This window comes from Vicugna pacos, chromosome 1, assembly GCF_048564905.1.
Source record: "Vicugna pacos chromosome 1, VicPac4, whole genome shotgun sequence".
NCBI lineage: Eukaryota > Metazoa > Chordata > Mammalia > Artiodactyla > Camelidae > Vicugna > Vicugna pacos.
The window spans coordinates 3,496,098-3,512,295 of NC_132987.1; the positions used below are offsets into that span (position 1 = coordinate 3,496,098).

A 16,198-nucleotide genomic window follows, 5' to 3' on the forward strand; every position below is an offset into this window, starting at 1 on the left:
ATTTATTCATAATTTGAAATATGCTAATTTTCTCTCTTTATCAGTAAATGAGAAAATTGGTCCTTTACAATGAGAGCTCCTATCCTAGCAGTCATTTATATGGTCCCTTTCTGCACCCTTCTCCACCTAAGGAAAGAAACTCTTTTGGTAACTCATTAATCAAAAGCACTTTTAAGGGGACTCAAGAATTGGCAATTTTCCTATGCTGTAGTTGATTTGATTTGCCTAGACATTCTATTTTTTTTTTAACTCACATTTTCTATTTTAATTTGAGCATCAACTATGGGAAGATGCTCTTCTAGACAGGATTCTTTAAAAAAAGAAAAGAAAAGAAATCCTGTTAGAGAATTCCAGTGTAGAAACAGGTATAACGTGAGCTGCTCTGGTTGAAATGAGATGCATGTCTGGCTGTTGAGCAAGGAGATGGATTTTCACCTGGTGGGCAGTGAGGAATTCTGGAAGGTATTTGACCAGGAGAGTAACAGAATTAGACTACTTGGAAAAAAAAAATCAAGTGACAGTGGGGTTCGGGATTAACTGAAGCAGGGATAAGTTGGAAGTTGGAAATGGATAAGAATATAGTAATCTTTCAGGGAAGAGGAAGCAGAGGCCACGACAGTGAAGGCTAGGCCGAGAGTTGTGCATGAGGTCACCGAGGCAGAAAAATCAAGAAGAGGACAAAGGATCAAACTTGAGAGGATGCCTAGAGGTGCGACTGCAAGACAAGCGACATCAGGCAATGAAGTGCATCTTTTCCAATTTAAACCTTCACGGGAGTTAAGTATGGTCCTTTCTTCAAGAAGCTCAGGTGAAACAGCCGTCCTGATCCTTCCCCTACATTTCATTCAGACCCACAGACTTCTCTCAATTCTCAACCAGCAGGTCAAGAGCACAGTAATCTCAAAACACGTTCATGTGCACGATACCTTTTGCCCCATATCGCCAGGGAATCCTCTTGGGCCCTACGATTTTCAGCAGAGAACATAAGTAAATCAACACACCATTTCTGCCGTACAATCATGTCTTTTTGTACGATGTAAGCTGGATTCACCAATTAAATAACTAATTGTTTTCCATATTTACCTTTATTCCTTTTTGTCCCGTAGGACCGTAGCCTGGGATGCCGTAATCACCCTGTGAACATATTGGTTCATTTCAATTTCTCAAAAGTGAAAATTAATTGTACTCTCTATCATGGTGTCAGGAGAGAAGCACTGGGGACTTCCAGGTGGAGGGCGCCTGATTAATCAGTGACCTTCAACTCTGGGGACATGCACGTTGCTGGGTTTTCTGCACTTCCTGGGATGTGCCCCGGTACTCCTCTGGCCAGCTCTACTTTGGAGACATGGCAGGAGGCAGAGGGATGGTCATTTAGGACTAATGTAGTCAGTGGCAATTACTTGCTTGGAAAATTAGGAACTGGTCCAAAGAACACTGGGGGAGGAATTCCCCAAGGAAGAATTATAACTGGCCGATAAACATACAGAAAATTGTTATCCTCCCAAGTAACCAAAGAAATGCAATTTGACACAGTAATGAGTTGCCATTTTTTGTCAATAAGATTAGTAAAGATGGCAGGGGAAGCAAGAGACAATATCCCCTGTCAATGTGTGTGCCCTGAAAGCAATTCTCTCCTGCACAAAGCGTGAGTGCACGCGTCCTGTGAATTTCCCTAAGGGTCCTTCGCAACAGAGTTCAAAGCCTTCATTAAATATGTACATATTCCATGATCCAGCCATGTTGCTTCTAGAAATTTCCGTGTAGAAATGAATTATGTCCAAAAATGTCATTGCATGCAAGAATGTTCATTGTCTTGCTATTTAGGGCAGTGAAAAACTGGAAGCAAAGTAAATACCCAACAATTAGAGATTAATCCAATGAACTAAGGCACATACGTTCAGTAGACTATTTTAAAGCTATTGAAAGTAACACCAAGGGGAAAATGTAACGACCTGGAAATACGCTCATGGTACGTTGTTCTGTTTGTAGGGAAAATGGAGTCATGTATTTTGTATCTCCAGGGCATTAATGATAAATATTTCCAAATGGTGGGATTATGGGTAATTTTTTTTCTTTTGCATTTGCCATCTTTTATGCGTAGTAAATTTTCTACAATATCTGTGTATAACATTTACAATAAACATTATTTTTGAAAAGAAAAATTTTTTTCCTTTACTGTGGACAAAGAAACTAAAACTTTTTCCTCTAACAGATACCCAATTTCTCAGCCCTCCTCCCCTCCTCCTGTCACTCTGGAGTTTTGTTTAGAGCCTTTTTTTTTTTTTTTAATTAATGGGGGTACTGGGGATTGAACCTAGGACCTGATGCAAGCTAACCATGTGCTCTACCACTGAGCTACACCCTCCTCCACTGGAGTTTTACAAGTGGAGAGAAACGCGCTGTGCTGATTTTCAATGGACATGGCCAAACCAGCTGTTAACATACACAAACACCCTGCCTGAATGCACACAGCATCCTCTGCACGCCCTCCTCCTCTCCCTCACTTTAGCAGGACGAGAGCTGCAGGGGCTGGGAGGAACAGCCCTACATCTTCCCAGGAGCTCCCCAAATGCCTTTGGTACCCCAGGTGCTCAAGCCCCCCTCTCAGAACTGAGCCCTCGGAGCAGCCAAAGGGTGAAAGTCCTCAAACCTTGCTCGTACCTGCTTTCCTCGAGGTCCGGCTTGCCCTGCTGGCCCCGGGTCTCCAGGAATTCCCGGCTCTCCCTAATGAGTGAGACGAGAGCCCCAGATCAGTAAAATCAGACCTGGCTCTGACCCCAGGATGCTCTGTCCGCTGGCTGGGGACACTCAGGGTCCCCTGGGAGGGTTCAGTGCTCAGGAAGGAAAGGGGTGCAGGAAACCAGTCACCGCCTTCCCCAAGGTGAGCAGGAGACAGCAGCAGAGCCCATGGCTGGACCCAGCCCTGCTCTCCCAGCTGCAGGGAGACTGAAAGCGAAGGCAAAGAGTGGAGAATTTCCTGCAGGGACTGTGGGTTCATTCACGGATTTATTCACCCATCCAACCATTACTTACTGTCCTGGAAAGCGGACCTCACCCAGCAGTGTGGTTGGAAAGAGAGGCAACTAGACAGGTGACTCTACACTGTGTAATGAAGGGCAGGGTCAGGGCAGCAGAGAGAGAGGGGCTGTGAGTCAGAGGATTTGGCAGGGATATGGGCTGGGGGGGGAGGGAGCAGGGATGCTGAGGCTGGAAGGATAATGATGATGATGATGATGATGATGTGTGTGTGTGTGTGTGTGTGTGTGTGTGCGCGCGCGCATGTGCTGGGAGAGGGTGGAGAGGGAGGGAGAAACATTCAGAAGGATGCCAGCACTAATGAGAAGCCTAGGGCAGACTCACTGGAGGGAGATGAGCCAAGAGGCCCTAGAATTAAATGGGGTCAAAGGGCTTTCTAAACTACCGTAATGTTTGGAGATTTTCCTCAGGGCCACCGGGAAGTTGAGAGCAGCTACACAATTTGTGGGACTGAAATGAAAGCACTGGCCCTTTACACAGATGTGAAGGGTTTCCGATGGTGACAGTACAGCATGAAGCCCAGCACGGAGCCTTCTAGGCAAGGCCCCTGTGTCACTGCACGGGCCCCCGGCCCACGAAGCTGGCCCTGGGAGAGGGAGATGCTGAAAAGTTTGGAACAGGGCTACGAGATTCTGAACAGGCCTGCTCTGTAACCATCTCCAACAGGGCTCCTTCAGGGAAGGGAGGCTGAGTTATATGTGGGAACTGCAGGCACAAACAGATCTGAATGCGGACACCTCACGGCCCTGGTCACCTCTGGCACCGGGTGCATTTGTGCATTCAGGAAACCAGGGAGTCGAGATTTTTCAGCGGTTTCCTGATCAGTAAGTAAGCTGTGTCTCTCCCAGTGAAATGGGGCAGCTTCACAGAGAGGTCAGCAGCTAGAAATTCTTTGCTCAATAGAAGGAAAATAATGTATTTGGCAGAAAGCTGGTGGGCGGTGGGGGTGCTGAGATCCTGTGAGGAATTTACAAGAAAGTCAAGAGAAAACAGGTTGCTCTTTTCTCAGTATTTGAAGTCTGTAAGAAACAACATGGACCTTCTTCCCCAAGGGTCCAGGCCTTCCATCACTTCCTTTATCTCCCACCGGGCCAGTGGCGCCCTGGAAGAAAACAGGAAACATAGATACTGGTGTTGCAATAATTTTTACAAAAGCTGTTAGATTAGTTTTGCTTTTCTTCGTGTCCTTTCCAACTCCCCCTCCACAAGAGACCAGCCACCCAGGGAGGAGAGACATCTGGGCTGAAACCAGGTGCTGGAGGTGATAGTCCTGGTCAGATGACCCTAAGTCATCATCTGCAGGGACACCACGGTCCACAGTGGGCCTCAGTGAGAAACGGAAAAGGCGCCCTTGTCTCGACACACATTATTTCTGAATGTGGCGAGTTTGCTGTAATGCACTGATTTTGTTAGAACAAGACATGGTGGTACCATTGCCACTTCTGTGCCCTGCGCCATCCACACTTGCAAAATGGTATGCGGAACATGTTTCAGTTTCCCCATCTGCAAAGGGGGACCTTTTCCAAACACACTGGGAAGATAACAGAGCAAACACAGGGCTCGCTTGCCTTCTGAGCTCTTGCTATTTGCGTGGAAGGACTGAACAGATTCAGCTCGTTTTTCATAGGAATCCCTCACCATCCAAACTCTCATTACTCACTGTCAGAAACGTGGGAAGCACATAGCTTCACAGGTGAATTTGAAGCTGAACTTAGAAACCAAATAAACTTGGGAAGTGAGGGAGCTTTGCAGAGTCCATTTCCAATATCCGTAGTCAGTGGAGGTAGGCACGGCACTGATCATTTTTAAAAGTTAGAAAAACCAGAGACATGGACCAGGCTTGGAAACGTTCATGAGTCAGCGAGATCTACCTGCTTTCAAATGCTTTCTCCCGGCTGATGAAGTGGGTCTGTGCTTTCCAAGTAAAACCCCAGGGAAGGAGAAAGGGGAACACTTAAGCTATGGTCAAGGAATCTGAGTTATTTACCCCCAGTTTGCCCCAAGCTAATCCCCAAACAAAATACTGCATATGTAGATCATGTAAAATAAACTCTATGTGAAGATGTTCTTGAAGAAAGAGGAAAATGAAGCTTGGAGACCCCGGACGGTACCGTCTGAGTCACTCACCTGAGGTCCTTTGTGACCCTGGTTCCCCTTCTCGCCTTTCGTGCCCGGAATTCCATTTAACCCCTTTGGCAGTAACAAAAGAAACATCATGCAATGAAGTCAGTGAACACGGACTTTCTTCATGAGTGCTTTGAATCCCCCCTCGCCCCATGGAAAAGCACTGGTCCAACCCTTCACGCAGCCTTTGGCTCTGAGATTAAGCACGTCTCAGGAGAGGAGTTGAGGGGAGACCTGGACTCAGAGGAGCAGCTCCTGTGAAGGGATTCCCTGCCTGGGTATAAGCTCTTCATCCCTCTCCAACAGGGAGAGATGGAAAAGAGAATAAAAGGAAAAATAAAGCCTGTAGAAGAAGGAAGAGAGACACAAACAATCATCAGAAGGATTCCTTTGATGGGGCAGGTTCCTTGGGCCAAATAACTTAACAATGTGTAAAATTAACACCAAAGGACATTTCCCCAGCAGATTCCTATTAGAGGAATTAAAGCAGATTTCCTGCCACATTTCCCATCAAATGCATGGTTCCAATATGGTTCTCTCACCAGAAGGAAAAACCGGAGGTGCTGGTAATGTGTCTCACCCCCGAAGCACCAGCTGTAAAATGTCCCCGGTGCCCAGGCCAGTGGTGGGAGGAGCCCCTGGGCCAGCTTGGTTCACTGTCCAAGCAGCAGAGCTAGTAACACCCCTCTGCCTGCGACGCCTGGGGATGGGCTAAGCTGGTCCCACGGTTACTCGCTCCGGGAAACACCAGCCCCACTCAAGAGAATTCCCAATTTCAGCTCAGTGTTAAGAACCTAGGAGAACAATGAACCTCTGGAGAGGTCTTAGGATGGACACATCTATGCAGGCAGGGGCCTTCCAGACAAGTCCAGGCTCAGGGGGCCTCAGCAGGACCCCAGGAGTACCCACATGTTGCAAAGCGCATCTCTAGGGATGACCCCGGCATGTTGCTGACCTGGATGAGAAACAGACCCGTCCCGCCTCCAGCGCCCAGCTCACTAATGATATGACCAGATGGCTCGCGTAAAGCCCTACGGGGGACATCCCAGAAGCAGTGTCACGCCCTGGGAGGTCAGCTTTGGGTGAGCTGAACAACTCTTCCCAATTCCTAACTTTCCTTCATGGGGAGGGGGGTGTCTGTGTGCAGGACTTCTCTGTAAAAAAAAAAAAAAAAAAAAAAGCAATTTGTTGATCCTGAAACTGGTTCCTAATATAGTATCAAAGTCTTAATAATTCATTATTGCTAAAACGCAGACACAATATGAGATGCACACAAAAGCATGGCCTTCCTCTACCAGTGAGCTGCGAATTTTGACAGTGCAAAATCACCCACTCACAGTGAGAAATTCAGACTCCCAGAGACGTGGACCTTGGAGGAGGGCGGGGGCTGCTTAAAATGTTCTGTCGTTTATTTTTATCATAATACACCTTCCCATCTCCCCATCAGAATAACAGCATCGTGCATCAGTATTTATAAATACTCCAACACACCTGTGGACCTTGTAATCCTTCGGGTCCCAGTGCGCCTTGAGGTCCAGGGTTCCCAGGTTGTCCCTGAGGGATGAGTTTTCAGGGTTAGAATTCTTTCCACATGGTTTCCATGTAGATTCTCTATCTCTCTCTTTTTTTTTTTCAGATTTGCATAGTTATTTTTTTTAATTGAAGTAGAGTCAGTTTACAATGTCCTGTCAATTTCTGGTGTACAGCATAGTGTTTCAGTCATACATGTACATAAGTATATTCCTTTTCAGATTCTTCTTCATTATAGGTCACTACAAGATACTGAATAGAGTTCCCTGTGCTGTACAGTAGGACCTTGTTGTTTATCTATTTTACATATAGTAGTTAGTATCTGCAATTCTCGAACTTCCAATTTATCCCTTCCTATCTCCTTCCCCCTCCTGGTAACCATAAGTCTGTTCTTTATGTCTGTGAGTCTGTTTCTGTTTTGTAAATTAGTTCATTTGTGTCTTTTTTTTTTTAGATTCCACACATAAGTGATATCATATGGTATTTTTCTTTTTCTTTCTGGCTTATTTCACTTAGAATGACAATCTCCAGGTCCATCCACGTTGCTGCAAATGGCATTATTTTGTTCTTTTTTTATGGCTGAGTAGTATTCCATTGTAAATACACCACAGCTTCTTTATCCAGTCATCTGTCGATGGGCATTTAGGTTGTTTCCATGTCTTGGCTGTTGTAAATAGTGCTGCTATGGACACTGGGATGCATGGGTCTTTTCGAATTAGAGTTCCCTCCAGATATACACCCCGGAGTGGGATGGCTGGATCGTAGGGCAAGTCTATTTTGAGTTTTTGAGGACTCTCCATACTTTCTCCACAGCGGCTGCAGCACAGAGTTTCTCTTTCTGGTAGCTCGTGCTACAGTGCGTGGTACCCAGAAGCTGTTCTGTCCGACTCTTGGTCGTGTCCCACTTTACCTAGGAGTATATTCTTCCATACCATCTAAGAATTGATCTCTTGGTCATTTCTCATCTTAATACAGAATTTCACTCCCTTACAGTCACCGCCCAGGGCATGGGCAGAGCTCAGACTGTGGGACTGCATAGGTGCCCGGTCTCTGAGGTGTCTGTGGAGGGGGGGTGCTGCCTGAGGTCAGGCCCATCCTGTGCCTGCCAGCGAACTGATGGACACTCGGACCCCCTGGGCAGTGGGGCTCATGTCCAGGGCTCGGTGCTTCCCACAACATCCCTGCAAACGCTCCCTCACTGGTGGTACCATCTACACGTGAGACATCTCCTTGGCCCCACCACCCACAGAGGACAGGAAGGAAAGGATACTCACCGGGGCACCCTGGGTCCCCCGTTGGCCTTCTCGTCCCTGGATCAGAAGAGACAAAGGGTTAGCATATAAGTATCTGGAAGGAGGCTCCCTAGAGGCAAACAGGCAGACAGAAGTAACAGGCAGCACAGAAATCACTTCCCCGAGGCACTTTCTGAAGACACGTTTTCACACTGGGCACTTAATTACCAACCAGCGTTTGGGGGACCGATCGCAAACCAATCTGACAGTCATTACAGACTCCTTTCTAGCCTGACAACTCTGACAATGACCCAGGAGGCTGTTTGGAGCATCAAATCATCCCCACGCACCTGTCTTGTCACTTTCTGTCTTGGGCCAGTCCCACAAGGCACCGTCTACTGATGCAGGCTTGCTGTGTGACTAAGCTGTGCCACACCCCTCTCTCTCTGTCCTGGGCTCCTGATCACGTCTTAGGGAAGAGTGACAATCGTTACACACAGTGCTTCCTACAGGCCCCCTGGGGTCAGTCTCCGTGGAGTTCTCCAAGGAGGAAATGGCTCATGGGGTCTGCTCAGCTCTGCACTGGTCCAAATGCCACCGTCTGGTTCAACTGTAAAAAGCCAGTCTGAAGCCGAAATCCATCTGCATCTCTCCAGAAGTCATGTCATGTCACCATCGTCGGCTGAGGCTCTCCACTTAGTGGCTGTCCCTCCTTCCCAGAGGGTAGCCAAGCAGGAAGAAGATTCATGTCCCGAATCCCAACATTCTCCCTCAACGGCAGCGATGAGGACTATGTCCTCACCCTCACCCACCACCCTGCCTCTTTGAGCGAGCCGTGGACCACCTCAACGTTCCTCAACATCTCAGCATCACTCAATACATTGTGCGTGGTGATCAACAGGTGGGATTATTTTATGTGCGAAGCAAATCCTTAAAAAAAAAAACTTATTCATTTGTTCCGGAAGGTTGCCATGGAAATGGTTATTTCAGAACGACTGTTTTTTCAGCTGCCCAGCTTCTGAGGTTCCTGAGAATTAACTATCTGACCAAATGTCCCCTCCACCAGGTTGGCCGATGATCAGAATTCCTCCACTGAGGCTCTGCCCCATGATCCAGGTACTCTTTGCATTAAAGTGCAAATACCCTTTGGGAGAAGTTACCCACTATAATTCATCAGCTGTCTGTATCTTCATGTGACTCACAGGACTCCTGACAGGTGAAAGCAGAGATGAAACAGTAAATAAAGTTTGAAACCATGGTTTCCATGATGTCATAATTCTGTCTCCATTAAAGAGCAAGGAGAGGAGGAGGGTGCAGCTCAGTGGTAGACCAGGTGCCGAGCCTGCACGAGGTCCTGAGCTCCTTTTATGTTTTCTTGGCGTTTGGACAGTTTACAATGTTGCATCAATTTCTAGTATACAGCAAAATAGACCAGCCATGCGTGTACATGCATATGTTCCTTTTCATATTCTTTCTCATTATGGGTTACTACAAGATTATAAACATGGTTCCCTGTGCTGTACAGAAGAAACTTGTGGTTTACCTATTTAATATATATTAGTTAGTATCTGCAAATCTCGAATTCCCAATTCATCCCTTCCCACCCCCTCTCCCCTCTGGTAACCGTAAGTTTCTTTTCTGTGTCTGTGAGTCTGTTTCTGTTTAGTTAAAAAAAGTTCATTAGGCTTTTTTTTAGATTCTGCATATAAGCAATCTCATATGGTATTTTTCTTTCTGTTTCTGGCTTACTTCACTTAGAATGACGATGAACAAGTCCATCCATGTCACTGCAAGTGGTATTTTATTTTTTATGACTGAGTAGTATTCCATTGTATGAATATACCACAACTTCTTTATCCAGTCACCTGTCCATGGGCATTTAGGCTGTTTCCATGTCTTGGTTATTATAAATAGTGCTCTGTGAACAGTGGGGAGCACTGTCTAGGTGAGCAGTCTAGAGCCTGGTGTGAGACACTCCAGGTTCAAACCCAGCTCTGCCTTAATAGTTCTCCTAATCCTGGGTGCTTTACTCAGGGTTCCTTTATTTTTCTCATCTGTAAAATGTATATAATAATAGTATCTACCTTAGAGACTTGTTATGAGGATTCAATGAATTAATATTTGAAAGAGATTTATTTGATCAGGACTGGGCACAAAATGGGGCTTTCGAAGTATAAATGCTATTATTTATAAGCCTTCTTTGTGCCTGGCAGGCCAAAAGCAATGGGCCTGGGGTGTGGTTTCAAATGCTCCGGTTCTTCGTACATTGAAACATTGCTTTGTCAATAACTGGGAAAACAATGCATTTACGTGAGCTGAAATTCTGCCACGCAGGAGGGGACGTCTTAGGTTTGCTCGTGTTCTTAGAATCTGTCATCCATTTAAGGTCCTGTGACTCTCATAGACATTTCTGGTCTTCCCTGGAATGGTGAGGGAGGGGTAGAAAGGCTGGTTGCCTTGTTTATTTCAAGAGAAAAGAGGTTGCAAACGAGGAGACGGGCAGGAAAGCGGGTGAAGACGGGGAGGGAGGCTGAGAGCCCCCTGTGCCTGGAGTCATGTAACGTCACTGGCTGGTTTGCCTGAAGAATAATCCCCTCCCCACCCCCGGCATCTCTTTTCTAAAAGCGCTTGACTGACGGTCACAGCTATAAAGCTATTTCAAACCAACAAACACACAGGTTTATCTTTCAAATTCCTAGCAGTTAGCTCATCTTACTGCTCTCCTGCTTCCGCTGATTAATTTTAATCTTCTTGTGTGGAAAGGAGGGAAGAGTCCCAGAGAATTTCACCAGAAGCCCTGGGACACCTAAGCCGTCCAGCTGCAACCCCCTTCCCGTAAGAATTATGACTCAAGATAAACAAAAGTGACAGGAATGAAAACATTCGCCCACCATCCACCCCAGAGAGAGAAGCAATTGGCAGCAGATTTCGAAGTGGTGGGAAGCTTCCAAGCTTGTAACAGAAAAGGGAGCCAAGCATTTTCAGCGTCCTCTTGGACAAAACTCAGCATCGAATCCAGGACATTGTACTTAACTCTCTTTTTTGAACTTCACTCCGAGGGCACGAAAGAGGGGTTTCTAACCTGTTACAAATAGCGTCCCTAACTTCACTAGTCCACAGAGGGGAAAGCGATCTTTGGCTGTTCCTAAAAAGAAGGGCAAATCTGATGTCCCTGTGTGGGGCTTGATCTCACGCAGGATGCTGTAAAATTACTCCAGGGTCTCGGGGTTGCCACTGGCTTGGCCCGTCTCCAATGTTTTGGTTCATTCCAGAAGAATTTATCTGTGATTTTTCTCTCCTGTCCTCAGTGTATGAAGAGGAAAAGAGTATGTTTACCTGTTTCTTAATATTCTCATAGGAGCTCAGAGATGCTAAGACACCGGAGGAGGGCTTTTATGTCAAGGACATCCAAAAGCCTCTGTCAGGTGGCAAGGGAAAGGCAGACCGTGGGAGTGGGTCTCAGGCAGGGGTGATGTGCCCTCCAGCCCATCCTCCACTGCCCCGACTGATGGGTGGCAATGTCGGCAGGCGTTTTTGGATGTCACAACTGCAGGGAGGGAGTGCTACCGACATTTAGTGAGTAGAGACCAGGGAGGCTGCAAAACACCCTATCATGCACAGGACAGCCCCCCACAACAAAGACTCATCTGGCCCCCCAAGGACAACAGCGTCCACGTATCAGCCGCAGCCCAGCTGCCTCTGCAGCGACACGCGTTCTGTGTGCCTCTGCGGCAGCGTCAGGCCACAAGGAAGGGAGACAAACGTCCACGGGGACACTTACCCTGCTTCCTTTGGAACTGGGGCTGCCTGGTGTCCCCTTCTGGCCGGTTCTACCCTAGAAATACAACCATTCCCCCAAGATGGTAAAGCAAAAGATGCCGAGCGAATGACAAAGCTGTCAGCAATGCAAACTCAGGCACAGTTAAGGCAGCAGAACAAACACATCCTGCCAGAATCTTTCTGCGCATTGACACTACTGGGTATAAATCCATCAAAGAAGAAAATGAGACAGGAACAGGCACTGCCATGACCAGTTTCCCCACATAATGGCATCACCAGAAACTTCGCAATTTTGCCCACAGAAGTGTCACCAGCTACACACATGCCTTATTTTAAGAAAATAAGGCTCTCTTAAATGTGAACTTAGGGGGCGATTATTCAATTATGAAAGTGGTTACATATTTTATTAAAAAACTAATATTAGACGTTAGGACAGCCTCAGCACAGTAACAGAATTAACCAACTCATTTATGTAAAACCGACCCAATTACCTGCCTTCCTTGTTCTCCTTTGGACCCCTTTTGTCCTTTGATATTATTGTTCTGTCCTGGATTACCCTGGAGAGAGATTTAAAAAGTACTTTAGAATCAAGAAACAGTAGCTTTTTTTTTTTTTCAAAATGGTATAATAGTCAAAGAAATAAGCTAATTTGGGGTAAATAACAAAAGGTAGGAGAAATTTTTCCATATTGGAAACTCACAGATTTCTTTTTAAAAATGAATGCAATATCTCCCCCAGTTTGAAGGAGGCTAAGGGATCAATGAAGAATTAGAGGAACGCTTGCTGAAGAGACGGCGATTGTCCCTTCTCTGTACTGGAAGCTTCACTGATGCACAAACATGCTTGTGCCACGCCCTCAAAGGTGTAATAAGATACCCCTGTGAATGAGTCTAAGAACAGGGGAATGTGCAAGATTAGCAGCCCAATAAGCAAAATTTAGGGAAATTTCACCCCCAAAGGAACTTGGAAGTCTCAAGACACAAGGATGAAGAAGATGGAACTTTAGTTCCCTCCCTGAATTCTTAATATAACCAGCCCAGATCACATGCAGATTTTTCCCAAACCAATAAACCTCGGTCGACACCTACCACCCCCCTCCCCAGACAAGCCTCTGCCTACAGGCTGGCAGGAGACACAAGAGAAAGGAGAGAGATGTGGAGCAATTAGACGTTTCAAAGCCACCGGGGCCCCAGGAACTTACAGGATCCCCTGGGAAGCCCTTCTCCCCATATCCTCCAGGGGTGCCTCTGGAACCTGGGCTGCCCTGAAAAAAATACAATGAGCTTCTGAGCTGGCTTGTAGGAGGGTGTTAACATGTCAGGCGTAGTGGCGTTCGAAGGGAGAAAATCTATCGGACAAGTGATCCATGTTCCTCTGTCCCCAACCAGCTTCCCTTAGACTTCTCAAGCAGTCCCAAGCCCTGTTTTAAATCTTGGGTCAGGATTACTGGTAACAAGGCTGGGAAGTGGGCAGAGTTCTCCTGGTCTAGCAGAGCACTTCCTAGCAGAATTTTCTGCAGAGATGGAAGTGTCCTAAATCTGCGCTGTCCAGTATAGTGGCCACTAGCACTGCCGAGCACGTGAAATGCGGCAAATACCATGGAAGTGAATTTTTCAATTTGAATGTAAAGAGTCCCATATTGCTAGTGGGTATCAGATTGGACATCCCAGCCAGTCTAGCAACTTCTGACCTGTAAAGAAGCTGCCCACTGGACACCTCCACTGGCATGTCCCATTGTCACCACACACTCAATGGTTCCCAACTAAACTCGCCCAAGCCAGGCAAGTTTTGCAGACATTTTGACTGACTTTGCATTTGCTGCTCCTCTGGTCACCTAGCCTTGGAGATCTTACATTGTGGAGCCAGAACTGGGGTGAGACCAGCCAGGTACCTAGGATGCAAAATTTAGGCAGACACTCACCCTTTGCATAACACTGAGAATGAGTGGGTTTTGCACACCGGGTACTCACACCAGTCTGGTCCCTGTTCCGTCCCTCACGGGTCCTGTGTCTGTTCGCACTGCCGTTGCTTTACTTGACAGCTTTCCGCCTTGGTTATTACAGACCCACCTCTCATCTTTGCTCTCCATCTACAGCACCTCCAACACAGCCTTCACGCTACTGCCACATCATGTTCCTAAAATGCTAATTCGATCGTGATCGCCCTGCTTAAAATCTTCCAAAGTCTCCCCACCATCAATGAATGAAACCCAGACTCCCCCTCATTGGCTCCTGAGCCCCCAAGCCTCCGTGCCTTCGCTTATGCTGTTCCCCTGTCTGAACGCCCTTTCTCCATGCCTTGCTAATTCCTTCAGCTCCGGGACCATTTCCTCCAGGAAGATTTCCTACCCTTCCTCCCCACCCTGTGGGGTTAGGTGCCCTCCGCAGGCTGCCCCTAACATGGCCTAAGCCACACTCTGTGTCATCATCTGTCTCCCCAGCTATACTGGAGGACCCGTGGAGACAAGGACAGTGTGGTTCACCTCTGAGTCTTTAGCACATAACCCAATGCCTGGCACGTGCCAGGCATTCAAAAGTATTTGGTAAATAAGTAAATTAGAACATAAAATTTGAGCCACTCAGAACCAAGAAGGCACATATGAGTAAGTGTTGAAATGAACTGAAAATTTAAAAAAAAAAAGTTTCACTGTGATTTGAGACACCAAAACCACCAAAATAATTTTGTCTCTTTATCTTGCTTTTTATTTTTTTTCTAAGGCAATAAAGAGGACACAGAAGCTTCTGACAGTGCATTCATTTTCAGACTTCTGAAAAAACATGTCCGGAGACGATCTTTGCAAGCCTTGAATCTTTCCAGCTGGAAGTTCTTGAAAATTACAGTTACCTGCTTGCCCTGAACAGAGATGCAGCTTGTATTCAGTGGTAACAGACCTTCACTCTGTGGTCAAGTCAACTGTCAACTTCACCGCTCTTAACCTCTGACACCCAACAGTGGAGACTATTTCTGACACCAAATTCTCCTTCTTTGATGTATTGAAAAGTGTTACCTGGGATCCTCGGTCCCCTTTTTCTCCCTTATTGCCGGGAAATCCACGCACGCCCTGAAAGGAGATAAAGCAAACAAACTTCCCATTAAAGAAATACATCAGCCTCCTGACAATTTCATGGTACTTGAAGAAGCCTGGTTTACCTCTTCCCCGCTGAGTCCATCAACCCCGTCGTCCCCATGTTCTCCCTGCGAGACAGCACGGACAGCAGTCAGGTCAGAGGGCTCCCTGACCCCACCAGGAAATGAAACTTGACTGAGAAGAAACTACAGTACCTTATATCCAGAAAGTCCTCTGGCTCCCTGTAAAAGAGCAGATATCTCTCAGCGGCCCGCCAAAGACAGAACGTGAACTTGTAGCCTGTTGGAGCAGGAAGGGGGCCGCCTCCATAAAGAGAGGGACTGTGTATTTCTTTGGTTGCTTTTGGCTGTACAACCACTAAGAGGCTGTGGGTGGAATTCAGTTAAGGCTCCAGACTTCTTGAGATTACTAAGAAGTAAAACTTAATCTGCAGAGGAGGAAACTAACATGTAATTGGAGGAAGGGAACGCGGAAGGGGAGATGGAAGAGAACACGGGAGAGGGCAGGGATGGAGTGGGAGGGAATTTAAAGTAGAATATTTACCTTTTGACCCGGCTCCCCTGGACATCCTGTGATCCCTGTATTTCCTTGGGGTCCGGTGTCTCCTCGTGGTCCCTAAGAAAAGGTACACAAACAGGTATCCAAAATGACTCCGTTGCCAGAAGCTGCCAGCAGTTTACCTTTAGAGAGCGAAGCCAGAGCAGCTGGGCACTGAGCTCCGAGCAAATCAAACTGTCCTGCAAACTCATTCATTTATCCCTGTTTTCAAACATCTTCCCAGATCTAGGATCACACAGAGATGCAGGGTGAGCTCAGTTGTGTCCCTGCCCTCATCAGAAAGCACAGCCAGAGGTTCAGGAGTCACTTTGGAGCCACATTCTAGGCACTCGTGGATACAAATGGGTCCTAACACTGGCCTGGGAAAGTCAGCATCACTGACGGCAGAGAAGCAGGCTGGTGCCAGGGGACTGGAGCTGAGCAGAGGCAGCTGGTAGGAAGTGATGCTGCCCCACGCTGGTGATCATGGGAAGGACAGACAACCAGGATGAGGATCCCCAAAGGCAGACCATCCACACAGGGACGAGCGCCCAAGGTCAAAGGCCTGTGCAGCTCCCATTGGTCCAGCTTCTCCCAGGAAATATTTAAATACAAGTAAATGCCGCAGTGAAATGAGTCTCAAGAGAAGAACCTCAACTGGCTCTTCCCCTGTTGTGACCCTGGTGCCCGGCTCAGATCTCGGCGTACAGAAGATGCTATGAGATAAATACTCGTTTAGCAATGGACTTAGTTCTTTCCTTCCTGGGGGGTTGAGGGGAGAGGCGATTTTCCTTCCCCCCTGCTTTGCTTTCTTTATTCTGAGAATTATGCTCAGTAGAAGCAGACCTCGCCCGTGGCTACAGGATGCTGA

At 47.0% G+C, this 16,198-nt stretch overlaps 1 protein-coding gene across 1 annotated transcript in view; it reads right to left on the reverse strand.

Moving 5' to 3' along the window:
- COL6A5 (collagen type VI alpha 5 chain) overlaps positions 1–16,198 on the reverse strand; it is a 112,305-nt gene that overhangs the window by 46,618 nt on the left and 49,489 nt on the right. Inside the window, exons 14-27 of the mRNA XM_072971325.1 lie at positions 15,334–15,405; positions 14,985–15,011; positions 14,853–14,897; positions 14,710–14,763; positions 12,904–12,966; positions 12,194–12,259; positions 11,704–11,757; positions 7,965–8,000; positions 6,652–6,714; positions 5,164–5,226; positions 4,076–4,138; positions 2,662–2,724; positions 1,084–1,134; positions 927–962 (exon numbers count right to left, since the gene is read on the reverse strand). Of these exons, the coding sequence (XP_072827426.1) occupies positions 927–962; positions 1,084–1,134; positions 2,662–2,724; positions 4,076–4,138; positions 5,164–5,226; positions 6,652–6,714; positions 7,965–8,000; positions 11,704–11,757; positions 12,194–12,259; positions 12,904–12,966; positions 14,710–14,763; positions 14,853–14,897; positions 14,985–15,011; positions 15,334–15,405 (756 nt within the window). The remainder of the gene's footprint in view (positions 1–926; positions 963–1,083; positions 1,135–2,661; positions 2,725–4,075; positions 4,139–5,163; positions 5,227–6,651; positions 6,715–7,964; positions 8,001–11,703; positions 11,758–12,193; positions 12,260–12,903; positions 12,967–14,709; positions 14,764–14,852; positions 14,898–14,984; positions 15,012–15,333; positions 15,406–16,198) is intronic.